The sequence below is a fragment of the Amphiprion ocellaris genome, chromosome 22 (assembly GCF_022539595.1).
Source record: "Amphiprion ocellaris isolate individual 3 ecotype Okinawa chromosome 22, ASM2253959v1, whole genome shotgun sequence".
Classification (NCBI taxonomy): Eukaryota; Metazoa; Chordata; class Actinopteri; family Pomacentridae; genus Amphiprion; species Amphiprion ocellaris.
The window spans coordinates 13,473,505-13,500,754 of record NC_072787.1 but is presented as its reverse complement, the minus strand read 5'-3'; the positions used below and the strand labels follow the sequence as shown (position 1 = coordinate 13,500,754).

At 37.9% G+C, this 27,250-nt stretch overlaps 1 protein-coding gene and 1 long non-coding RNA gene across 5 annotated transcripts; one reads left to right on the top strand and one right to left on the bottom strand.

Annotated features, from left to right (window-relative positions):
• Positions 1–10,577: 10,577 nt before the first annotated feature.
• LOC129348020 (uncharacterized) lies at positions 10,578–17,639 on the bottom strand. Of its 2 annotated transcripts, none has more exons than XR_008600432.1 (4): positions 17,502–17,639; positions 15,670–15,768; positions 10,857–12,801; positions 10,578–10,786 (listed from the first exon to the last, which is right to left on the bottom strand). It is a non-coding gene; the product is annotated as an uncharacterized LOC129348020 (long non-coding RNA). The 2 variants fall into 2 exon arrangements; XR_008600433.1 differs by lacking the exon at positions 17,502–17,639 and adding an exon at positions 16,672–17,458.
• Positions 17,640–17,940: 301 nt separating this feature from the next.
• On the top strand, positions 17,941–26,421 carry si:dkey-118j18.2 (uncharacterized). Of its 3 annotated transcripts, none has more exons than XM_055007261.1 (5): positions 17,941–18,081; positions 18,399–18,437; positions 18,549–18,708; positions 21,821–21,953; positions 24,084–26,421. In XM_055007261.1, exons 2-5 carry the CDS (start codon positions 18,418–18,420, stop codon positions 24,302–24,304), a joined length of 534 nt encoding a protein of 177 aa, XP_054863236.1. In that variant the 5' UTR covers positions 17,941–18,081; positions 18,399–18,417; the 3' UTR covers positions 24,305–26,421. The 3 variants fall into 3 exon arrangements, with proteins under 3 accessions (XP_054863236.1, XP_035800724.2, XP_035800725.2); XM_035944831.2 differs by having other exon boundaries at positions 18,336–18,437; XM_035944832.2 differs by having other exon boundaries at positions 17,942–18,081; positions 18,357–18,437.
• Positions 26,422–27,250: the final 829 nt, after the last annotated feature.

The following is a 27,250-nucleotide window of genomic DNA, read 5'->3' as shown; positions in this document are numbered from 1 at the left end:
ATAGAGCTTTAAAGTTTTGCAAAGCCAGGGGGCGGGGTTACTTGATTGACTGTCCGGTCTGGAATGATTGACAGGTCATATGGAGGAGGCAGCAGAGACTCTGCTCTCCTTGTTTGGATTAATTCTGATATAATAACTGTTGGTTTATTTATCGGTGCAGCAGCAGAACATTTTCCACAGACAGTTTTCCTGCCCGTTGGCTTGTTTTAACCAGTTTTCTGCCTTCGGCTGATTCTACCAGCAGACACTGACAGGACTCTGATAGTTCGGTAAGTAAATGTTTATTTTTGTATCGGTGCCGCTTTTATTGCACTTTATATGCAGCTTTAGTGTCAGATGTAATGTGTGCCATGCACTCCAGATGTTGGTGGAGTTTGTTTCAGTGTGTGTTGACCAGAGAAGAAAGTTAGCATAGTAAATATTAGCTTTAATGTTAGCGATGCTAACCGAGCTAGCTGCTCAGTCGTAGCCTGATTAAAGCTAACGTAGCATCAAGCTAATGTGTTGAGGTTCATGTAAACAGCTGAAGTGTGTTGTGTTCCTGTAATGTGGTTCATTAAGTTCATAAAACTGTGGCTGGTTGACATTAATGTAATGTTCAGGAAACTTAAATGTGATTAAAACAGTAACGTTAATGTTCTAGTTGTCAGTAATCAGCTTTAATTTGACACTAGACCAGACTGATAGTTTTAAATGACATCAGTTTCATTAATTTGTTGAAAATTGTCTCATTTGTTGTTGTGATGTTGCTGCTGATTCATTAAAAGCAGATGATCCGTGTTGAAGATACGTTTAGTTCTAGTATCAGAAGTACAAGAAGGAAAATGGAAGTTTAGTTCTGCTACGTCAAAGATTTCAGGAATAAAATAATTAAATGAGTCTTTATGCCTCAAACTTTATTTTACAATAAAGAAATAATGAAATAATCACAGATAATAAAAATATAAATAGCAGAGAAAACCTGAGAGAATAATTTCCTGAAAAGTCTGTGAAGGAAAAGCAGCTTTTTTATCCTGAAAGATCAGAATTAGCTCCAACATCTGCATCTGATAGCATCAAGTCAACCAGAAAGAAAAGAAAAAAGAAAATGACTTCTTTCTGATCACATCTGTTCCGCTGCTCACAGTCTGCTGCTGCTCACATTCTTCACATTTATAGTCCACTTTTAAAAGTTCAGCAGACAGGTGCACTGCTTTGGAGTGTGACGATGTCGTCGGTGATGTGGAGAGTGAAGTTTCCGTTTCACCCACAGCGTGCTTTAGGGCGCCGGGGTCAGACTTGATGTTTGAAATACTGACCGACAGCTCAGATCTAGCTGTCTGTAGTTCCGTTTTGATGGGTGTTAAACTTTCACTCAAAGCCGCCAGGAGCTGGGTCTTTAAAATAACCGCCGTCTCGTTACAGAGTGAAAGCAGCAGTTCCTCCTAAAGGTCAGAGATTGCAGCATCTGAGGGCCTCTTCAAAAGAAGACGTAGTTGATGAAGGCATTCTGGAGCAGGACCAGAAAGACCACGACCAAGCAGCCTTGAGATCTTAGGCAGCATCTCCCTGAGGTGGGTGTTAACGGTGTTCACGGTCAGGTCTGTGGTAATCCCGTCAAAAAACAAAACATAAAAAAATGTAGATTATAAATCAACATGTAACCAAAGCACTCTGTGTATAATGCCATAGTATAGGATGTAGTTCAGAAAATGTCAAAGTATAGTATACTTTTCAAGAATAACATAATATGGCCTGTAATTCATAATATAGCTTGGCAAAAAAAACCCAACTGATTATTGTGGTTCAAAAAGTGCAAAATGATAGGATGTTGCCGAAAATTGTCATGTATGATATGTGGTTCAAAAAATGTCATAGTGCAGTATATTGTCAAAATAGTATGTTTTTCAAGAAAACATCAGAGTATATGTCATCTAAAAAATGCCATAGAATAATATTTCATTGCACAAGTAAAAGTATAGTAATTTTTAAAACTGTTCAAATTCTTATATTATGTTGATAAAAAAACAAAAAAAATAAAACAAAAAAAAAACGTCATAGTAATATGTCAATTTAAAAAGCCTATAGTATAGAGTGTCGCCCAACAAACGTCATAGTATAGCATGTCGCTCTAAAAATGTCATAGTATAGCATGTCGCTCTAAAAACGTCATAGTATAGCATGTCGCTCTAAAAACATCATAGTACAGCATGTCACTCTAAAAACGTCATAGTATAGCATGTCGTTCAAAAAACATCATGGTATAGCATGTTGCTCTAAAAACATAGTATATCCTTCGGTCCAAAAAACGTCATAGTATAGCATGTCGCTCTAAAAACATTATATTATAGCATGTCGCTCAAAAAACGTCATAGTATAGCATGTCACCCAAAAAACCTCATAGTATAGCATGTCACTCTAAAAACGTCATAGTGTAGCCTTTGGTCTAAAAACGTCATAGTATAGCATGTCGCTCAAAAAACATCATAGTATAGCCTTTGGTCTAAAAAAACGTCATAGTATAGCATGTCGCCCAAAAAAGTCATTGTATAGCATGTCGCTCTAAAAACATCATAGTATAGTATGTCACTCTAAAAACGTCATAGTGTAGCATGTCGCTCTAAAAACGTCAGTGTAGCATGTCGCTCTAAAAACGTCATAGTATAGCATGTCGCTCTAAAAACGTCATAGTGTAGCATGTCGCTCTAAAAACGTCATTGTATAGCATGTCGCTCTAAAAACATCATAGTATAGTATGTCGCTCTAAAAACATCATAGTATAGCCTTTGGTCCACAAAACGTTGTTATGTCCCGGCTGTCTGAAGTAGGTGAGGAGCAACACCAAAACAGTCCAAACGCTGGTTTCCAGAGGGTTAGACGAGTATTTATTTGAAAGAGGAAGTTTACAACAACACAACATGTGAGGGGGTTAAAAGCAAATGGGTGTTAGTAAAATAAAAATAAATAAACAGAACTAAAAGTGAACTTCATGTTGACATTGATGGGCATTCCAAACAGGAACAAAGTAAAAGATAATCAATACGAAAAAAACCTCTTCCTGTTCACCTCTTCAAGCCCAAAAACACACCGCAGTAGCACCCTAAACTAAAACTACCAATGGGTTTCCTGTTTTCCTTTCTGAACAAGTCAAAGGTCCCTCTCTATCTCCCTCCACATCCGCCAACCACTGGAGCCCATCTCCAAAGTTCTGCCGGGCCAGCTCAGCTTCCCCTCAGAAGAAGTTCCTCCAGATGAAGGAGCCTTTTGAGAGGCAGCTGGCATCATGATTGGACTGTACTTTGGTCTGTTCCAATCCAGCTTCAGCTCCAGAGACGGCAGGCGGGACGAGTCAACGGAGGCCGGATGGACGAACGCATGCAGCTGAGTACAACCCAGAAAACAACAGAGGAGGAGTGCAGTGGCCCAGGGCCAGAGCAAAAAGAGTATGTCTCTTAGAAAATATCATAGTACAGCCTTTGGTATGAAAAAACGCCATAATATACATTGTATATTGTACAAATAGCAAGTCAAAGGAAAGAGACATACATTGTAGAATTGTAGTAATTGTGGGCTGACTGATTTACTGATTATCAGTATTTTATTTTTTACTGATTTACGGTAATAAATACATTTAAAAATGGTGCTACTTTGGCTCTGAACCTTTATCTACCTGTGGTCGCTCTGTCTTCTGGAGTGATTTGATTGGTTATATGTCACGAATAAAACTCCTTTAACTTAACATCTGTAAACAAAACAAAAACGTATCAACAAAGTTTTCTGTTAGAGTTTGTGTTCTTCTAAGTTTAACTCCAAGATTTTAAATACTTTCATTTACTGCAAATGAATATCCAAATGAATATACTCCAAATGTCTCACTAATAATCATTATCAGCCTTAAAAACCCACAAAACACCCCTCTATACTCGACGACACTTAGTACAGTCCGGTTCCCCCTTCTATAAATCTGCTTGGAATCTTCCACTTCCTGTTTGTCAAAGTGGCCTTCTACCTGGACAGGTTTTGTTGGAGCTCATGCAGCAAACATTTTGGGTAACTGCACTTTAATATGGATGGATGACACTGAATTAGAGTCTGTTTTAATGAGACTGAGTTAAGATGTGTAGCTCTGTCATTAAATAGGAAATTATTTCTCAGAATTCACAGAGAAAAGTTTGAAATGTTTGCTAGATTAGCATCCCACATGTTCTTTGGCTCAGCTAAAGCTAATTCTCGCCAACTTCTGGATCTCTTGAGTTGCTTGTTGTTAAAATACATTGCTGTAGGTGCTGAAGCTCAGAAAGTCTGAGATGTTTGTTCAAAATAAGCTCATTCTCAAGTCTTATCTGAACTGTCCTCTTTTGTTTGAACTTTCCCTAAACTTAGGAGTTAATGACAGAGCAGCACATCCAGACTCAGTCTCATTTATGTAGAGATTAAACTTCAGTGTCATTCATTGATGTTAAAGTGCAGTTTTTCAAATGTTTGTTGCACATGCTCCTGACCAAACCAGTCCAGGTGGAAGACGATGTGAAGAGAAAGCTCCAGAGGATGAATATCACACATTTACATTGGAAATAAATGTCCTTTAATTAGACATTGTCATGCAAATGATGTTCAAATCTTTGAGTGTTTTGTTGATGTTTGTTTCTAAATGTTTTTTGACACTCGGCCCCAAAGATTAAAACCTTCTACGGCTCACGAGCTGCAACAATTTACACATTATCAACTATCTTTCTGACTAAACTAAGATAAAAAGTGAAAAACTGCCTGATTCCTGCATCATGAATGTAAATCTTTTTGGTTTTTATGACGGTAAACTGAATATATTTGGGTTTGACATTTTATAAACCAAAACAAGAAATGAATTACTGGAGAAAACAATCAACAGATTAATGGTCAAAGAAAATGTGTTTTCCAACATATATGGCTGAATTACTCCAACGTTACAAGATACAGACAATTTGAATTCAATTTTATTTATATAACGCCAATTACAGGTCAAATTGTCTCAAGACGCTTTATTTTTATTTATTTTTTTGTCATATTTAAAATATGACAAAGTAAAATTTAAACCTCTTGACTAATCCAATTTCTTATTTGGTTTTTAAGAGACTAATCGACAACAAAAATAACTTTCTTCACTAAAACTAATTAACATGAAGTCAAATAGAAGGAACAGTTTTAAATACTGCAGTCCCACGACGACAAGAATAAAGTTTGTCAACAAAAACTAAATCTGCTGGTGGATTCCATTAAAGTCCTAATAAATGATAATAAAGTGTGATACTAAAGGTTTGTGGTACTAAAAATGTCACAGTAAAGATATCAAGTTGAACATCTGGATGGAGGTTGATAAAAGTTGACCTCCCTTCATTTCTCTGGAGCGACTCCATGGATTTTATGGATGGTGGTTAAAGACCTGCTCTTCTAGTGGTCTTCCTTCTAGTTGCTGTAAAAAGTCAGTCCATGCTGGCCGACTTCAGCACCTCTTCATGACAACTTGTTCTGCCTCCGACCTCGTGGAAACTCGAGAAACTTGGGAAAACCTGTCGAGGCTCAGATTTTCGAAAAACTCGTCGGGCGGGGGAAGGTGTGGTGGGTGGTGGGGGAGTAGAGGGGGGAGGCCGCCACCCACCTCCCCGCCTACTCTCCGCCCTGACTCCACCCAGACTCCGCCTTGGCTCTGCCCATGTGGTCACTTCAGAAACTACGATGCCAAAGGGACGACGAAATTATTTCTTTTTGTCTGATCTGTAGCTCAGTGAGTTAAGGATTTGCCTATGGAGCTGCAGGTCGCTGGTTCAAGACCAGACCCTTCTTAAAGTTTTTGAAAATCCTGACGAAGACAATGAAAGAAAAGTGCCAGTGGCGGGTCTCGAACCTGCGACCTTCCACTTGGTAGTCCTCTTCTTATCCCCCTGAGCTACTCGCTCAGATACAAATTCTTCTTTTTTTTGCGCATTTATCATCTATTTTTTGCCATTTTTGAGTTTTTTTTTTAACTTGAGTCTCGACTCGACCGTTTTTCTCAGGAGGTTGGACTTCAGCCTTTGTGCTGGAGGGTGGAACCCTCAGTTCCAAGACTTTCCAAAGCCTCCACACCTCCCGAGTCCTCAGGACCTGAGCTTTCACACAGTCTGAGGGCTGAAATTTTCTAAGTCCTACAGTCGTTCTCTGTTAGTTTGAACCTTCAGACAGTCTGAGGACTGAAACCTTCTAAGTTCCTGAGTAGTTCTCTGTTAGTTTGAACCTTCAGACAGTCTGAGGACTGAAATTTTAAAAGTTTCTCAGTACTTCTCTGTTAGTTTGAACTTTCTGGTTAACAGAAGCCTTAAAACTTGTGACCATGAGTCTTGATTTCACATTTAGACCATCCATCTGAGTTCTTCTCAGACCTTCACCTGTGGGTTTTTTAGAAATCCTCAACAAACTTTGATTCTCTTCACTGAACAGTAAAGTTTGTGGAGATCAGAAGGTAACATTAGTTTGATAAATGCCTTCAACTACTAGTAGACTTTATCTGGAAAGCAGTTTTCTGAAAATAGTTCTTAGTAAATCTATCCACAATCAAACCAAGAACATAGAATTTTATTGTCTCTTCTGTTTAATTTGATCTTCTAAAGTCTAACTGGTGTCTTTTCAAATGTTTTGTCTTTAGTTTGATTCTTCTTTTAGTTTTGCTCTTTTCTCACCTTTTATTCTGTTGTAATATCTGATTTGATTTCAAAATGTTTTGTCTTTTTAATATTTAATTGTTTTTTCAAATGTTTTATCAGCTTGTTTGAGTTTTTTTTTCTTTCCCAATATTTAATTTTTCGATTAAATCTTTAAGGTGTTTTGTCTTTTTAAAGGTTTAATAATCCAATTAAATGTTTTGTAATTTTTTAAATGTTTAATATTCTTCTTGTTTAATTGTATTTTTTAAATGTTTAATTATGGAAGATATTTTATCTGTAATTTTTAATATTTGTATTTTAAAAATTTTGTTTAATTTCATAATGACATGTATCTTGTTTAATTATCTAATTCATTATTTTGTCTGTTTAATACAGTTAAACATTAAATACAATTAAATTATATTAAAGACAAAATATTGAATTAGATAATTAAACAAGATACATGTCATTATGAAATTAAATAAATTTTTAAAATACAAATATTAAAAATTACAGATAAAATATTTTCGAAAATTAAACATTTACAAAATACAATTAAACAAGAAGAATATTAAACATTTAAAAAATACTTTTTAATAATAAAACTTTTTAAATGTTTCACTGTATTAATTTTTTTCCTTTAATTGCTTTTTGTTATGCAGTTTATTTCTTTAATCTTCTTTTTCTGTCAAGATTTTAACCCCAACCTTAAAAATGAAATAAACTCTTAAATCACAATGAAAATACTTCTGTTGTCACAATCATGAGTTAGTCAATTATTCAGTTTATCAATTCAACTTTATTTGTTTAGCACCTTTTACACAGATGACAAAACTAAACAAGCAAAGACAAAAAAAACTATGCTAAAACTATGATTAAAACTCAAAAACATTTCAAAAAAAAGATTTAACATGGTAATAAAATATGTTGTGTCCAGGGGATGGAGGGAGTTTATTGAAGTCTTCTTGGGCTCACATGGGAAATCATTTAAAATATAAACTTGATATTCAGTCTCAGGAAACTGCAGAGCGACAGAAGAACCAACAATATCTCCTGTTTTCTCCTTTAATGAGTCAACTCTTCTTGTGCTTTCAGACCAAAGAACTACAGACTTCACAACCTGCTCAAACTCTTGGTACAGGACCTCACCACACAGGTCAAGAAGGTTTCTGTCTTATTTCTACTCTGAAGCTCACCTTCTCCTGCTCAAACTGCTGACAAATGTTTCTGCTGCTCTAAAGTCTGCTCTCCAGAACTTCCTAAAAACTCTCAAAGTCTCTTCTGCTGCAGGTTGCTTTGTAGAACTGTTCCAGAAAACCTCACTAAACCACATGGAGGGGCCTCAAGATAGTCGTCCAAATTAAACCGTACAAAAACCAAACTAGCACAACCCAAACGCTAAAGTCTCCTGCAGCCTACCAGAGAACCTCTGAAAAAAGAAAATCAGGACAGGAACTCTTACCTTCTGGACAACCAAGAATACAGAATGTGTCTGACCAAAAACCTCTAAAGACTCACTATAGCCAAGATAAAGACACAACTCAGCTGCACCAAATCCACTAATCACTGCACACATTAGCACCATGTGCTAACTGTGGCTAAAGAACCACATTTACCAAGACAACTATCCAGTACAAAGCCCTAAAACACACCAAGAAACACATTAAAGATGATTTTACTGCTGGAAGCTGCAAGCCAACGCCTAAAGAACAAACACAACGGAGCCAAACCCGGTTCCGTGGTGAAGAGAAGCAGAGGAAATGTTTGCAGCTAAATAAAGCAGGAAGACACTGAGCTGCTCAGGTGTTCCTGATAACACCAAGCAGCCACCTGGACAGCCAATAGGAACACAGCTTACTGGAAGTCCAGAGGGCTGGGTTAGTGAAGGAAATTTAGTTTAAAGTTGAGGCAGAAAGTTAACAAAGAAAGTTGAAAACCACCTTCTGATACCTGAAATCTCTGAGTTTTCACACAAAGAATGCCTGAACATGTCAAACTGGTTCTATAGTAGAACCATCACTGTAAAAACGTCATAGTATGGTGTGTTGCTCAAAAAGACATTACGACCCGGCTGTCTAGGGTCGCCGAGGAGCAACACAAAAACAGGACAAATGCTGGTTTCCAGGGGGTTAGGCGGCTATTTATTTGAAAGAGGAAGTTTACAACAACACAACATGTGAGCAGAAAAATCACAAAGTCTGTCTTTAGTTCAGCTGAAAATATTAGTTTTTGTCTTATTTATTGACCAAACTTTTCAGGAAGTAGATGAAGAATAATTAAAGCTCTCATGTAAAAGTCCAACTTATTTTGGATCCTTGTGGAGAATTTAATCTTAGAGTTTGTAAAGCTGTTGGGTTTTTAGAGTCACATGGATTTTGACATTTAATAACAGAGTCCTGAAATAAAATTACAGTTGTGGACTTCTGTCATTTAGTCTGGACTAAACAAATAACAGCAGCATAAATCTCAATCGTCATTATGAGGAGTCTGGATTGAGTTTTCTCACTTGATAATGATCAAAACATGAAATTTAGGTTGGTTTAAAGGAATATTCCACCTTAAATCTTTGAATGTTGACCTAAAAGGTTGGTTTCAGGAAGTATTCCACCTACAAGGTCCTCAAACATCCACCTTAAAGGAAAATTTCACCAAAAATCCTTGGACATGCACCTAAAATGTTGGTTTAACCATGTATTCTATCCAAAATCCTCAAAGAGACCTGAGGGGCTGGTTAAAAGGAATATTCCACCTAAAACCCCGAATATAGACCCGAAAGGTGGTTTAGAAAAAACCCTTCAATGTAGACCAAAAAAGTTAGTATGGAGGAATATTCCACCTGAAATGTAGACCTGAGAAGTTGGTTTGGAAGAATATACCATCCTAAACATCCTTAAATGTAGACTAAAAGATGGTTTGGAAGAAAATTCCACCTAAAATCCTCCAATGTAGACCTAAAAGGTGAGTTTAATGGTATATTCCACCTGAAATTCACTACTGTAGACCTTGGAGGTTGGTCTGATGGTATATTCCACCCAACATCCTTGAACATAAACTTAAAAAGTTCATTCAAAGGAATATTCCACCTAAAATCCTTAAACGTAGACCAAAAATCTTGGTGTAAAGGAGTATTCCACCTTAAATGTCGACCTAAAGGATGGTTTGGAGTAATATTCTACTCTAAAATCTTCCAATGTAGACCTAAAAGGTTGATCTGATGGTATATTCTACCCAACATCCTGGAACATTTACCTAAAAGGTTGGTTTAATGGTATATTCCCAGAAGAACCCTTGAACATTGAACCTAATGGTATATTCCACCCAAAATACTTGTACATATACCAAGAAGTCAGTGTAAAGGAAATGTAGACCTAAAAGGATTGTTTAAAGGAATATTTAAATGATTATTTTCATTATTTAATAATCTGTTATCAGTCAGAACCCTGGCAAACTTATTTTCATCAGTTTTTTAGTAGAAGTCACAAATAAAGGAGCTCTTGGTTTTTACCAGCGTTACTGAGTCAAAAGCTGCTGTTTCAACACAGACACGTTCACATGCATCCACAAACCTCTCAACACTCAAACACCCACAGACAGGAGGCCGGCTGGGCCAAGGCTCGGTGGCGTCCTCAGACCCACGAGTCGGGGAGTCGGTGAACTTGTTGGTCCGGTTTGAAGGCCTCCGTGTGGTCCAGTAGAAGTCCACGTAGTCGGTGTTGGCTTTGAACCGCAGTGACTGGCCGCCATCAGGTGGACCGGCTCGTCCTCGTAGGGCTCCTCCTGTAGCCTTGAGGGAACCACAGGAACATTCAGTAGCTGTTGGAGTTCTTCCTGTCAGGCTCATGGTAGAACGGCTCTGAAGAATCTTGTACTTGTCTTATCTGGAACAATCTAACAGCCTAAACTGTTAGCAGCGATGTAAAGAAGCAAACACTCAGGCATAGATTAGGACTCAAACTAGATTTATTTTAGAAAACAAATCAGCTTCGAGGCATTTGTTCACACGTGGCTGAATAGGAGGCCGTCCAATCAGATTCAAGGTCTTCACTCTGTAGGTTGGTTGTTCGGTGAGACTCTTGGACCTCCATCAGCTGACGTGGATGTTTGATGGTCTTCCTCTCTAGTGCCAGATGATTCATCCATGAATTCAGCAACTACAGATTGAAATGAAGCTCATGCTGCCGTTATTGAATTCCTGTTCCAGATCAAATGTTCAGAGCTCACCTTGAATGCATGCCGTCTGCTGCCTGATAGTTTTTCTCACTGTAGTCTTCAATAAAGTCTTTTCCTCATGTCAGGATGTGGTGAGACTCTTTCTCAGTCCCTGCAGACGTCCCTCATTGTGCATTGTGAAGAAACAGAAAAACTGCTCACTGGTTCAGCATCACAAACGCTCTCCAGCATTGAGAGTGTTTTAGGAATTCATTCATTGTTGTGAACTTTGAAGGAGCAGAAACTTTACAGCTGCCAAAGATATGAGCTCAAATTCTGGATGTTTTAGGAAATGAAGTTCATCAAATGAACACTTGATTTTTGCTGATAACTCTCATTAAATTACTGAAGAAATCCAACATAAAAACCTGTAAACTCTCAGGCAGCTTTTGTAAAAGTTTGTCTATAATTCTATCATCATGTTCTGGAACCAGGACTCTGCAGAAGTTCCTTCAAACAGATACTTATGTGTTTCTATTTAAGGCCTCAGGTTTGAACGTACAGCAGAGGATTAGAAAGGAGTGAATTTAATATTGAAATCAGTCCAGTAAATGTTTGGCATGAAAATTATTAAAATTTTGATTTAGATAGATTTGTGTCAAATAATATTGTAGAGTCTCACTTAAATATATCCAAATGAGTTCAGTGTATTTACATTTTATAGAATATTTGATTTCTTAATCTCAATACTGTAGGGTCTGACCCTAAATATTATAATAATGATGTAAATTTAAATAATATTTTAGTGCAGAGTCATAAACTTTAATCAGCTAAACTTACATAAAATCACTGCACAATCTTAACCTGAACATTCATGTTACTGAGGTATATTTACATAAATCATGATATTCTGGAGTCTCAACTGGAATATTTCTAACATCAATCCTTTTGTATTGTGCTGATAAACAACAATAACCAGACTTTAAGATAATGTTTATTGTCTGTGATTGTGAGACTAAATTCCTCCACATTCTAGAATATACCCTGCAGCACTTGTAGGAATAAATAAAAATAAAATCTGTTAATTTCCACATTATGCATATTTATTTATTCTTAATATCTCAGACTTAATGGTAGCTGGCAGTAAAAACAAACTCATCTGCTGGACTGAATTTCCAAAAATGGAAACATGGACAAAATTTAACACTCATGTATCCATGGCAACGCTAAAGTTTCTGCTTCTTACCAAAGTTCACAACACAAGTAAAGATTTTAATGTAAAACTTCAGGGATGACTGCTGACCATAAGTATTCTGATCAATACTTCATGATCAATATCAGGACAGATGTTACAACTCCAGCTGTTGCATTAGACTGCAGTTATTCACAGAAATTCAAACATCACATTCCTCATAAAAACTAGATGGGACTTTTATTAAATAAAGTGTTGGTGAATAAACAGTGTAAAAAGTGCAAAGCAGCTCCGTTAAATCAGGAGATGTGAGACTTCCACAGCATGGATCACCATCTGCTGTGTTGATTCATAGCTGAATGTCAGAATGAACTGAGACAGAAAAGCTGCTTTGAGCTGCAACATTACAGTCTGACAATCCAACACCATCACAGTTTTCATCTGGTTGTTTTGCTCCAACATGCTGTGAAGTTCAGTTTTTACCTGAATCAATACAGAGATTCTATTTTCAACCAAGACTGGAATAAAAATTAGAATGTTATGAGGTTATTAATGCAACTAAATCCTTTCAGATGGAAGGATTTACTTCTAAGCTCTAATTCAAGTTTCAGTTGGAGCTCATTGCATTCACAAAGAAAAACAGCGACACCTTCATAGCAACATTTAATAAACCTAAAGCTTCCCTGTTGGCACATTGGTGGAGTTTGTTACTGAGCATCTGAACCTTAAATCCAGTGAGACGACCATCTTCAGTCGAGGCCAGTCAGAGAACTTCAAGACCTTCCATCGGCTGGACCAGATGTGGCATCATCTCCCTCTGAACATCTGGATGACAGGAGAAAAGACAGAAATCAAACACAGATCACAGAAATACAATTTATTCACTTTCATCATTTTATAAAAGTAGCATGAACTTTATTAAAACTTGACGACATCAGTAATGAAAGTAAATGTTTTTATCTCATGTTGAAGCTAAATTTAAAGTCAATTTTAATGACAGTTTATCCTGAGAGGAGTGAGAATGGAGCTTTTCTTTCCTGTTTAGAATATTCCCTCAAAATATTCTGTTTATTATTGGCTTTAGAAGCATTTTTCTTTACTTATTAATTTTTAGATACCTCAGACTGATGCACTTTGCTGGTTTGCAGATAATTTCATGTACAATGACAATAAAGATCTTCTATTATAACATATTTTGCTAAAACAAGAACTGCAAACCTTCTCAACCATCTCTCAGTCTGCAAAATTCCAACTGCGACCAAGAATTATCTGATGTAGTTATTATTATAATCTTTACTGAACCAGCCCTGGAATTAATAAAAATCTGTATATGGATATGATTTTCTCTGATGGGATCACTATGGAAGCTGTAGTAACAATTAACTATCCTTTGAAGGGAAAGATTGGGTGTTCATTCAGGTGGATAAAAAAAATGCTCTTCCTTAAAAAAAAATGCATCCAATTAAGTAAATCTCTTCTGCACTGCACACATACTACACTTTTGTATAACTCTGGATGTCAGAGTAAAGGCAGACAGATCCACCGATCAGCCACAACATTCTGACCACTGACAGCTGAAGAGAACAACATCCATCATCTTGTTCTAATGTAACGTTCTGCTGGGAAACCTTGACGTTCATGTGGATGTTTGACATGTACCACCACCTAAACACTGCAGGACAAACAACCCCCTAGTCTCCATGGCAACAGCAGTCCTTGATGCCAGCTGCCTCCCTCAGCAGGACAAATTAAAACTGCTCAGGAGTGGTCCGAGGAACACGACAGAGCTAAGCTGTTCACCTGGGTTCCACACTCCCCACATCCAGATCTGATTGAGCATTTGTGGGATGGTCCAGGATCAGCCTGGTCTAGGTAGGACCCACCCTGCAACCCACAGGATCCACAGAATCCACAGGACATCCCCAGAGGTTCTGATGAACCACTGGGTCAGAGGAGTTTTAGCAGCATAAAGGGACCAACACAGTATTAGTCAGGTGGTCATAATGTTATGTAGGCATGGCAACAGCAAATTTTGATTTCAGCTGAAAATGTTCGGTATACAATCTTCAAGGGGGGTCCAGGGGGGCACAGCCCCCCTGAAGCCGAGAGGTTTTCAGTAAAATAGGTGATTTAGAATGAAAAACATGCATAGAATTACAGAAGACTAGATTGTAATGAATAAGTTAATTTAATGAAACGTTAACTTACTTTTTCTTCAATGTTGTCTCACTGCATTTAGTCCTACAATTTTTACAGTTCTATAGGTCTTTTAACACTATTTACACTGGAGTTCTACACTGGTCACAAAGTCACTTCTAATGTCACAGTTTCCTCTATGGAGTCAGCTGTGTCAGTTTTTTTTTACATTTCCAGAACACTCTTTAAACACTATCAGGGATTCATTTTGCCCTGAGTCATGAGTCAAATACCCAATGTTTTGTTAAATGACTCAAATATTTTACTTATAGTGAGTACTTCTGACTCATGGCTTGAGAAATTAAAATGATTATTTTAAAGCAAACCGATCCACTCTGATAATATTTGACTCAAGGTTTCAAACTGTCATGTTTTCACCTTTACCGTCACTTTTCTCTCAAGCCAATTCCATCGGAACTGGTTTTTGACACTTTTATCCATTTCTAGCACCGATGACTCTTGTTCTTTCGATAAAAACCTCATGATTCCACCGAAAATGATCCCAAAAGCTCAAAATTCCAACACGAACATGCCGCCATGAATTGTAACGAAAGAATGCATCGAGCAATTTGATTGGTCCAATCGTTGGCAGCTAACCAATTTCGACCAATCGCAAGGCCTTTTACAATGCAGCAGGAGCTAGACTGGTTCTCTTTGTCTGTTACGCTGCGGGAGAAACGCCGAGCGCTTCTCAAAAACCGGGAGCAAGAGTAATAAAAACATACCTCACCCCCCCTAAAATTTTCTCAACAGATTTGGACGATTCACAGAAATGATCAATTTGAAAATTAAAACGGCGGATTTCTGCGGAACGGCGGAAAATTGCCATGCCTGTATACTGTTATATTGTCATGCTGATTATATGATCAGTAAATGTTATCATCAATTATAACGTCCACATTGATCAGGAAAAAAAACAAACCATCAGTTCATTCAGAAACTGTGGGGTTAAACCTAAAAACACAGACCTCAACAGCAGTTTGTTTCAAAGCAGAACACCAGCCGGTTTTCACTAAAGAAGGTTTCAAAGCAACAATTAAATGACAGTTTTGTTCTCATTAAGTTCAGAGTCAGCCAAAATAATGAACACACATCAGGAAAAGAAAAACTTTTATAAATATTTCATTTGTATAAGTACTTCTACACATATAGATACATCTTTCTAAGTTTAATCAAATCACGATAACTCTGTGTCCTGTTGTACGATGTTTTCCCAACAGATGGCATTACCCTCATGAATGGAGCATCAACAAGTGACGTCTACAACACAACAGAAATGTCTGGAAGCCAGTGGCCACCACTTTGAGCACCTCTTGTAATTGTAGAGGCCAAAGATAACTTTTATTAATCTCTTGATGTCTGAATAAATTTGGTATTGAAATATTTATGCAAGTTTTTCTTTTCCTGATGTGTGTAAACATTATTTTGGCTGACTCTGTATAATGGGTTTCTGACAGGTCACCAGGCAACATCTTTTTATAATAATGCCAAACATACCTGCATTCTACAGAAGTGATTTTCCTCGTGCAGGTAAAGATGTGTGAGGAGCTTAGAGATGACAGGAGCAGGAGTCATCCTCACTAATTCAGCTTCCACCTAGAAACACAAATACCACAAACAAACACACTGATATACTCTCAAACGTTCAACCTCACAGCCTCAAAATATCTGTTTAGGAAGTGTTGTGTTTTTAAATTCTGCTGAAAGCATTGACAGACATTCTCTTACAAGGTTGTGTAAAAAGCAGCCTGTCCTCTGAGCTACTGAGTAATTTTCCTGAACAAAGTTTCTACGTGTAAATCAGCTCAACAAAAACTAAAGCCTCAGTAAGAGATAACAGGTATCGCAAATTATAAAGAACTTTCTTTGTTAACTCAGACTTTCTGCTTCAACCTCACATAAAAAGGGGAGTTTAACTCATCAGGTGACTGAAAATGAACGGCTTGTGCAGTTCCAGATCCAAAAGTAGGATGTTTCAACTCATGTTTTACTACAAATACATACAGTAATAAATAAATACAATGGCTGGTTGTTAGTTTATTCACTATTAATGTCATTTTATATATTGGATTGAACTTGAGCAGTGGAAGAGAGAAGGAATTTAATGAAATTATGGAGATTCAGAGAGGTAATGTTGCGCAATGTTAAATTAAGCGTGGTTTAATTCAAACCAGCTGAATGTTGAACTTCAGCGCAGCTCAACGGGTTTCAGTTAACCTTAAAGTAAAATAACTTTTTTAAAAGCTAAAATACACAGCAGAGAAATACAGGTTGAGACGGTTATTCTAATAATGACGGACAGCTGCGACAGCAACTAACACAGGTGTTCAGCGGTAAGTTAGCCGCCTGTGTTAATTAGCCCGCTAGCTAACTTAGCCGCTTAGCTAGCTAACGCGTCCGGACCAACTGCTCAAACACGACAAAACACAACTCTTCACAAGTCGCTGACTTAACGAACAACAAGACAACGCTACTGGTTAGAAGTATTTATCTTCTTACCGTGTTTTACTCCAAAAACAAGATCAACAGCAGCCAAAGATGCTACCAGACGTGCCGACCATAGATATACATAGACTAGATACGCTAGCGCGCTGTCTTCTATATTATCTATGGTCTGACCAATCACTGCTCTCTGGCTCCGCCCTCTGAGAATCTTGTTGTCGTTTGGCTCCACACTTGCTGATGACAACTTCCGGTCTCAGAAAATGATAAAACGGACCTTTTTTTCGTTTCTGTCTCTTACTGATTTTACTTTCTTGTTATTCTAAATATAAAACGAAAATCAAAGCATTTAAAAAAAACGAACATCCCTTTTTGATCATGAAAAGGAAAATAGCCTTGTATTTCAATTTTAATTTTTGTATTTTAAAACGAAAATCAAATAACCACTCGTTTTTTGTTTTTCAATACCGTTTCAGAACGGAAAATCCAATTACCAGATCCGTACACGGACCCACAATGAACACCCTGATACTTTGGGGATGATTTTGCTTTATATTCAAATATATTTCTACGCTGATATCATACGTTTGTACTATTTTTTTTAATGAAATCGTTTATGAAAACGTGTTGCGTCCATTATCACCTTTTTGTCTCACGGATATGTGCTACCTTCCCGTTCTCTCGAAATTTTGGTATTCGTGATGAATCTGGGATAATTCCACTTCTTATTACCTATCTGTGTCAATGTTGCTGCTGATATTTGAGCTTCAGGTACTCGACTGACACGTTATTATTTTTTAATCTTTTTACAACTGTACTATTCGCAGTGTTATTTCTATATGAGGGGTTTTACTCTTCAGTAATAGAAAAAAAAAACATGAACCTACCTCAGATAACCTTTCTTGCTTCTATTATGCAATGAAAACACAAAATGGCTCTGTGCTGCTTGGTTTTTATAACAATGTCGATCACCATCTGACAGCACCGACGGCATTTAAACGGAAAAAACTAACCGTTTAATTGTAATCACTGAGTGTGTTTGGGGAGGGAGCAGCTTACGGGAAGCGTGAAAGAATCAGTTCTCCGAACACCGCCCACCGTGAAAGCAACGGCGGCTCCGGACGTGCTAAGTCAGTCAGCGCTAGCTAAAAACTCTGTAGGACTAATTTAGTTATGTCTTCAGTGTTAAGTTAACGAGTAGCTTGTCGAATAACTAGCTAGTGACCTAGTACAAAACACTAGAGAGGTACGTTCATAAAGCAGGCCAATTTCAGTCGTTGTTTTGTTCGCGGCGTGGGTAAATAGAGGCACGGCTGTTGTTGTTGTGGCCTGCTACACGATAGCTTAGCTCAACTAGCCGCTGCCTCATCTGGCTCCTGGAGGTTTTACTCACACCACATCGCCAAAACGGCCAAGGAAATGGCACATCTCGGCAGCTAACTCAGAAGGCCGAGTTGTCGCTACAAAGTAAGTTCACAGCCTTGTTCTTCTTTTCGCTTTAACAGAGCTGGGTACCTAAATTCACCGTTGAGCTGTCGTGCTATACTTACCATCTGTTTTAAGTTATACAAAGTGTTTCATCTATCTCGTGTGGTTGGATTATTTAAATTTATGGGTTTACGAACACAAGTTACTTCAACAATTACATCTATATTGCTACAATGAATTAAATGCAGTCGGTCATTGTTACAACAAATGAGTAGTAATGTTACTGTTTTCAGGGAGACTTGTGTTTTAACCAGGAATCAGCAAGTAATTCCTCAGCTATGAGACTCTCTTCCCAGTAACTGACCTCTCACAATAATGGAGCTGTACTGGTACATGTGAGTAGAAACTATTTACTTCCTCTTTGTCTTTTATTTTTCAGTTTAAGTGGAGCTTTGACCTGATGCATAAATCCACCCAACTATTTCCTCCCATTGTGTGTCTTACAGAGTTGTTATAATCTTCATCATCATAAAGATATTCTTCTACGTGTGCTGGTACCGGTCAAGGCAGAGGCAACTGGCAGCATACCTGAGCAACCCTCGTAATGCTCAGATAGTCATCGTTGGAGGAAGGGCTTACCTTCATCAGATGTGTGAGAGACAGAGTGTAAGTGCAGAGCAGCACTTACATGCAAACACAAACATGTCCTACATTTCTAATGCATAATCCAGCTGTAAACTTCTGAAGCGGTTCTGCGCCTCCAGCATATGTCTTTTTTTGCTGTTGGGCGTAAGTATACAAAAAGAGTCTTCATTGTAAAGAGAATCCCTTTATATAGGCATGAGTATGGTACACTGAGTAAGAAGAGTGAGCAGAAGAGGCAGTCAAATAAGATCATGGTTGTGTTACGTTTTTGCAGAGGAGTTGTTTGTTCTCTTGTAGAAGGCATGTGGTTTTCAGTCAGCTTTACTATGATAGGCTACAGTTCACTTTCAGTGGTGTGCTGAGCGAGTTTGTGGTCGGAATTTAATGGGTATATGTTCCTAGTTTACATGTACTTGTGTCCTGCATTTTTCAGCTAAGCTTTTTTGACCTCTGTGGCAGAGGTCTGTAGTGCAGGCCATAGCTTTGACAGTTGTGTGAGTGCATCCTTTCTTGTAAAATTTCCACCATGCATGTGAGAACTTGATTGTGCAAATATCAGCAGTAACAGGCAGACAGTAAGGCATGAGTGGACTGATTTACAGACTGCACTGTGTGCCTCCTCGAAGGTCTAGTTATCTCTGAAGATTTGAAAAAGGACCATTTTCATTCATTCATCTAGAATTCTTATTGTTTACTATCGCTTGTCTCATTTAATCGTAAGATATATGGGAGAAAAGGGGTAGTCTCTAATTTGCTTGAGATTGTGATTAGTTTATATGCTTTGTTTGGGTTGCTCATTTGATAACTGGGATGACCTTCATAGTTATCCTCATGTTTGGTTTGTAGCCTCTTGCACATGCTTTTCATGCTCATTTTGAAATTTGCAACAAAACGTAACCTTCTGTTTTATTATCCCATCCAAATGCCAGTTGAACTGCATTATATTTGTGTTGATTCTGTTTGTTCGGTCTAAAATAGTAATGCCTGTACTCAACATCAGTTTGTATGGAATCTTTTCTGTGGGCTATGCCACAGGTTTAGACATCGTATTCGTGCTTCCTCCAGGGTCTTACAGCTTTACTGCCTCACTAAAACACCTGGAAGCAATCTCCATGATTCAGAAGCTTCCCAAAATATTCAGTGAATTATATAAAACAGGTTTCTAACTCTTGTCTGACTCCAACCCACTAAATCCGGAACTTATTAGTTTTTCCAAAAGATGCTGTGTGAATGACAGAGGTATAAACACATTTTCTAGGAGATAATCAATGTAAATGGAAGTTTGCTTCAAAAGTCAGTTTAGTGTCTTTCGCTGCTTCAACTTCTGAGATATTTTTCATTGTAGTTACACGTAAGAGGCACAGTCCACGATATTTTTAGCACTGTTTGAAATATTTGTGCGGCAGGAAATGCCCTATTTGTAAAAGAAAAAAACTAAATAAATAAATGATGCAGTTGAAACTGCGCCATGCCTGGGGTTTTGGGTCTGGATTTTCCCAGAACACGTGTGATATCCTGTGTACTATATGAACTGTCTGATTTGAGAGAACATACAGTCCAGCACAAGTTGCCATTCTTGGTGTCTAACAGTCATATGTATACTGGCCACTTTTTTTGTTTGTTCGCCTTTTTGCCCCCCTTATTCTCCTTTCTAGCCTTCTCTAGTCTGTAATCTATCTTTCTTTCACATCTTTTTTTTGTTTGCTGCCACTTCCTCTCTTACACCTTTCTCTGTTCTCCTCTTCCTTTTTTTCCTGCTCCTCTTTGTTTCTTCTCTCCCCTTTGTTCCCTCTGCCGTCTCAAGTGTATAATGTTCCCTGTTTAGATTTTAATGGAATGTGCACTAGGGACGCCCCATGGTCATCCATAACCCGGTACCCTGAAAGTTTTCTGGAGAAATGCCAAGGCAACTCTGGTCCGGGGCCTAAATGATGCAGTGTCACTTTCCATACCTGTTCGACATTTTTACTCACAGTTACCAGTAGATCCATGACAAAAAAAACTTTTGATATGTAAAGGCTGTGGACAGAAATGGAGGTGATTAATCTCTTATTGATTGCTACATTCTCAATCTGTTTTGGTCTAGTTCTTCGGAACTACATAAACAGTAACTGATTTTTATACAGTATGTTAACTGTGGGCTGTTTTGGAGCCCATTTGATTTGGGCAAAATAGACAATAAGTATGCATCTTTATAGTCTTTACTAGGTTACTTGTGTGAACTTGCTGTAGCCTGTCTACGCTGCATCATTCTTCATTGTTTCCTATTACACCCACAACAGCAGGATGGTAATTTATAACTAATGAAAACATTGATCTGCAGGTTCATCAGTCTGACTGACTTACTTGCTTCATCTGTATGTACCTTCTATAAATCACTGATACAACTAGGTACCTGACATAAGTAAATAACGAGAGTTTAAAAGGAGGCAGGAGCGAAAAAAGTCCTTGTGTATTTAAATCATAAATACTGTTTTGGTTGGTGTGTGATTTTAATCTCATTTTACCGTGCCTCTTGTGTCTTTTAAAGGGACTGAATTTAAGTGTGATATTAACACTGGAAGACTCACTGTCTAATGTAATGTTAACAACAACTGCCTTTATATTTCTGTGATGAACTGGCAGACATCCTCACTCCTGTGTTTTGTGTAAACAATTTTACTTGGAGTTAAAAAAGTTAATCAGATTTGGGGAGAAAAAGTTCCATGCTGGTCATCTTTGTGTGTAAAAACATGTTGAGACACAGAAAAAAGGTATAAGATTAGGCTGACTAATGATGATTTCATTCTACTTTGAGAATATTCATTTGCTGTTTGCTTTAGGGTGTTTGTGCTTTGGTGTAAAAGAGTATAAAGGTTCATAAGAGGAGAGATCCGTACCACTAATATTAGCATAACCAGCAGCAATGTCACCTCCAGGCAAGTGTACAGTAAAACCAGTCCAGGTAGTATCATGATAGCATTAGCAGTGTTGACTTTTTACCATTTACTTCTGCTGATGTCTGTCTGAGCTGCATGTTCTTACTGTGTGTATATGCACAAGTGCTCGTCTATGTGTTTATGTATATGCACTTGTTTCTGTGCTTCTGCCCTTTTTGTTTCATTAACTCTCTGTGTATTTCCTTCCCTTTTAGCAAACATCCGTCTGGCCGAGTTGGTATGGCGTTCAGGATGACCTGTCGATAGAGGAGCCCTCCACAGCTCTGCCACCCGCTGCATCCTTCTCCCACTTGGACATGCCACCACCATATGAGGCAGTCTCTGGAGGTAGCATTAGCATACACCTCTAAAGGCAGTAATATGTCATGCATCTGTTGCTTCCTCATTCATCAAACAGATCCAATTGTGAGCCAGGAAGCCTGGTTATTTTTTCTGTTCTGCTTCTTCCTTCATAACTTCCCTAAAAGCTACAGCTTTCAGCTCCCTCCACTCTCACATCTTCTCTCCGTTCTAAGTTTGACTTGTTAAAAGCAGTTCCTTCCTGGTTCGTCCTTTTTGGTTGTCAGATTACAGCGTTTTAGAGCACCACTGTCACACTAGAATGAGTATTTCATACGTGCTTGAGATGGATTGCAGTTTGATTGTGTTCCCCACAGTAACTCCAATTGCATTGTTTCAATCACATTGTGTTACAAACGACTGCGGGAAAGTCCACTTTGTTTCTGAATATTCTGTGCTGTCGCTGTATTGACGAAGTTTCAATTACTGCAATGCAGAGCACAGGCCATTGAGAACAGAAGCTTTTGTAGTGGAAGTGGCTTCACCAGATATGTGACAAAGAGAAGATAACTGCTTATCACTTGCTTGACACTGAACAATATCTTTTCACATCAAAAATTTGCAGTAAGACACAAAAGCAACCTAAGCTGACATATGACGGTTTGTGTGGTCTCAACCGGTATCTCCATAGCTACTGTAGCTCCAAGTGTAATTACATTTTTGATGAGCAACACCCCAGCTTCAGCATAACTTAAGCATATATCCACTGTAGGCAAAACCATTTTACTTTGCTTGACTACAGTACTTGTATCTATAAACTAGTCTCATTATTCAGATGAGTTCTCACGTTTATATACACACACAAAATAGTCTTTTTTTTATACTTGCTTTATAACGTCAAAGAACACTGTCAGTAACTTAATCATACTGAAACCACTGGTTTCAAGCATTTCCTTCTACAGCAGTGTCTTATGTTGCTCACATGTTAGCTAAGTCTAGAGTTTGTTCATTTCTGGTGTCTGTTTTTAGCTGTGGTAGCAGTAAAGGGGAAAAAAACTAGTTGCCTTTCACTAACAGAGGCTCACATACAGAACACTACTGGTGTTATGAGAACTCTCAGATCTTTCCCACTTGTCGAGTTCTTTATTCCATATTCACATTACACCAATGCTACAAATTGTTTGATTTTTTTTTTTTTAATTTCTACCCCCTATCTCACTGACATTTTCCTATCTTAACAGTTATGCTTAAATATGTTACAAGCAGTGCTCTCAACATTTTCAACCTTGTCTGTATTTTCACAACTACCAACAGATTTGTGTTTTCTTAAACTGGCTTTGTGAGTTAATTATGAAGGGCTCAAGTTAGCCATTCTAAATCTTTGTATCAGGTTTCTGAGTGTCCTCTTTTGCAAATGGCATCTTATTTGATCTGAAGTGCTAAGTCACCCTGACAGCAGGATGCGGTTATAGAGGGTGGAAATGGTGACATTACAGCGCTAATGTTATTACATGATGCTACAAGCTTCCATTTCGCCCTCGCATCTGATCTTTTTTCCTATCACAGACACCATAGGGGTTTTCGGGGGCCTATTGTAATTGAACTATTTAATTTTACCACGCTTATAGATAGAAGAATACAAACTTTAGGTATGCTCTTGTAACCATACATAGTTCAACCATTTACTTTTGAATAATTTTCAACAAATTAAAATTTTGTGTACAAAAAATTCTCAACTAAACCAAGGAAAAGAAATTGAAAACAAAAAGAGCAACAGGAAGGACTCCGCTGTAGGGAGGATATTTGTCAGTACATTTATTCTTCCTCACTATATTTATGTTTTTCAGATTTTAGTTGTTTTTAAAAAGCTTTTCCTTTCACTACATTATAGAGATGTATTGAAATCAATGCACAGTTTGTCATGGTAGAATAACACGCTGGTTATTTATCGATGCGGACTGGGGATAAATTGGGAGCATCTGTTTTAATGCATTTGATCTCCTTGCAAATGTAAACCAGGCGGAGTCATTGTCAGATGATATGAGATTCTGTAGATGCATGAATCAAGATCTTATTGCTATTAATCAGACAGTGCTAATGTTGAAATTTATGACCCATTGCTTACATTTTTTTAGGCTGCGTGTTAACGAGTCGGTTTGTCATCTCCTTTCCTTTCAGAGGATGATCTGAAGCCGCCCCCCTACAGTGAGTGTGCTCAAGGCGACGAGACCGACGCCTCTCGCCCCGCCCATCACACTCTTCTTATTTCTGAGGGAGGAGATTCCATTAGCATTAACGAAGCTCCACCCCCATACACGCCATCTCTCCCGACACAAGTCAATCAAGCAGACAGCCCTGTGAGCCACAGTGAGCCCCAGTCAGAGAGCAGGTCCACTTAATCAATCCTTGATGCCAGTTTGCCTTTTCCATGAACTGCCTTCCTACATTCAACCTCAGTGATTGTTGCCAGCCTAACTCTCATCACGTGAGAGCAAATGTTTATTTGGATGTTTGTGTGCCTGTACGCGTGTTGGTTTATAGAGCCAAGTTGTTTTTTCTACTTTTTATTGTTTGGAAAAAAAGAGAAAGTGGTCATCTGATGAGTGTGGCAATAACAGATGACATCAGCAAGCCTGTGTGCCTCAGTCAGGAACCTGCCTCCCAGCAAGGATGAGGATAATACCTTTGACCTCCATGCTCAGAGGGAATCGGTGAGATAAAGGTATACACAAGAGACAGCGAGACTTTAAAGTGTGCTCTGTTTTATTAGGTTTTCTCCTGCTGTAGGTCTGAGGTCTCTTCCTTTCACAGAACTGAAACATTCGAATCATTCTAAAAGCATAATTGAGGAAATGAGTAGACACTTGACAGTTTTTGTCCCTGCTGCTGTGAAGCATAATATATGGCACGACGTCATTTTTGTGTGTCACCTCCGTCGACATTCTTATGAACACAGTGACTCAGTCCGTGATACAAAATTCATAGTGTAGACAGTCTGATTACATTTTTGGGGCATCTTCTATGTACCTGTGCATAATAAATAGTTTCATCTTCAAACTGTATACTCAGTGCTCCATTATTACTGCACTTGAGTACTATTTGATAATGAATGCCGTAATTGTCTTCGATAATTACCCAATTTTGTCACTGGTTATGTTTAATATATTGCGGTGATTACACTGGGACATTAAGCAATTCAAGTGACTATTAGATCTGTGAATGGGAGTGAATGAGGACAAGCAGGAAAGGGGAACAGGTTGATGAAATTCATGAACACTTCACAGCAGTAGATGAGAGATTTTTTTCTCTGTTAAACATCACTAACTGCTGGATTTTGTCTATTGCTGCTCTGCATTTAATCCTTTATGCCAGAACACAAACAGTGGAAACATGAATTTTGCTATTTCTTTCGAAATTGAGAGTTTTGAGAAGCATATAGAAGAATTTGCTGTGCAGTCCCTAAACGCAAATTAAATGTCGTTGAAATATCGTGAATACAGTTGTATGATAATCCGATTTGTTGCTATGAATTGTAATGTTAAGCTGAAGGCTTGACATGAAAAATATCCTCAAATCAAAAAAGTATAATGATCATGGAAATATACTCACAGGGCTACGAGCAAAGGCTCAAAATGTTCTTGTAGCTGAAGGCTGCATTTTACGTGACTCTTAAAAAGTCACCAACAAAACTCAGTTATTACGCTTTTTTTCATAGCAGTTGTTGTGAAATGAGGACTAACCAAAAAGTTTTTTTTAACCACAGCCTCTATTCCTTGTAATCATCAATCTGCCACCGGCTGGTAGAGTTCAGCCAGCTTTGTGTATTTCTTCTGTTGTATTTTCTCATATAGTATTGCTTTGGGAACAGTGTTTTTTATTGTGCTTTTTGCGTCACCGCATTTCACATAACCCGGAAATAACACTGTAAGAAGATGCTCTCAAATAATCCACTTCCGTGTTTGTTTAAGCAATGCTATAGTCTATGTATAGTTTCTGAACATTAATGGGAAAAAAATGACAAAGATGAAACAAAATGAATGCTGTATAAATGTATTTTGGGCTTTTGGGAAAATGTATAAAATGGGGTCTTTCTTGAGAATCAGAAGTGAAGATGTGATGTGTTTTATTGGTAATCCTCTGTTTTATGATGACAAATCGTCCGTCACTGATGCCTTTTACCAAACTTATCCTGTGGTTTTGCAATCTGAAGGAAGAAACAGAAGCTGCGAGGTGCAAATGTAAATGTAGGTTTGAACTCGGTTGAAATTACTAACATGGTGGCAACATGATGATGATTGACTCCCTAAACTATAGTGTTCCAGGCTTCCTCTGTAATGTACGTCCCGTCTGGTCACTTCATGTTCATTCCCATGGTGGTTGACATATCAGATCTCTCCTCTTAGTAGCTTTGTGAGTGAAGGGGAATTAACTTTTTTTTTCTGATTCAGGGGGGAGTGAATACATCTTCTGTATTAAACCGTTGTTATATATAAAATTGCAAGTTTCATTTCCTTCACTCTGGTGTTTCCAGTCATCTCTGAGTTGTGTTGTTTAATGGCAAGTACACACTGGTACCAAGTTGCACAGCGTTTACTTATTTCACACTTCATTATTTATTTATGTTGTTTCATTACTTTCCGGGGTGTTTGCCAGTTCTATTTTTAGTAGATGAGCCTTAAGGGATACTCAATTGATTTGGTGTTGCTCTAGTGGCCAGGATGCCTTTTTATTCTCTAGTGTGGGTCCAGTTGCAGAAACAGTTTACATTTGCCATAATGCAACTTGTCTTTCTTTAGATATTTTTTACCTCCTGAATTCCCACTGTCCTTAATCTCCTCACTTCTATTTTGTGTTGGAGGGATTTTCTGTTTATCTCTTAAACCCAAACTCAGACAACCTTGATAACATCATAAGCTCCCTCAGAAGACATTATGCAGTAGACTGAGTGGGGCTGCTCTGAGCAAACTGATATTTATGTGCAAAATCAGCCGAGTGCCCCTTTTAAAAGCATTGCATGAAGCTATTAACATAAACCTATATTTAACATTTGCAGGGGTATTTATCACACAGCAAACGGTGTATACAAAAACCCTTAAACATTAAGGTTCTAGACAAGTCTAAACTATGAAGACTGAGTCACATTTTTTAGTTTTGCATGTTCAGATTTCCACAAGTCTGTTATACAGGTTTGTTTTGTTGAGTGTTTTTAATGGCTAGTTACACATTCACACTGCGTTATCTTTAAAACCCTCCACACAGTTCTCTTAAGACCAACATGCACTACAGAATAGCAGTTAAATATAAATGGAAAAGATGACCAAAGTGCTTCATGCACCTCTCAGGAT

Excerpts from the sequence above, each read along its gene's own strand:
- si:dkey-118j18.2 (XM_055007261.1), top strand. The coding sequence starts at position 18,418 with ATGGAGCTGTACTGGTACAT. Across the intron at positions 18,438-18,548 it reads ATGGAGCTGTACTGGTACAT|AGTTGTTATAATCTTCATCA; the intron begins GTGAGTAGAAAC and ends TGTGTCTTACAG. Across the intron at positions 21,954-24,083 it reads ATATGAGGCAGTCTCTGGAG|AGGATGATCTGAAGCCGCCC; the intron begins GTAGCATTAGCA and ends CTTTCCTTTCAG.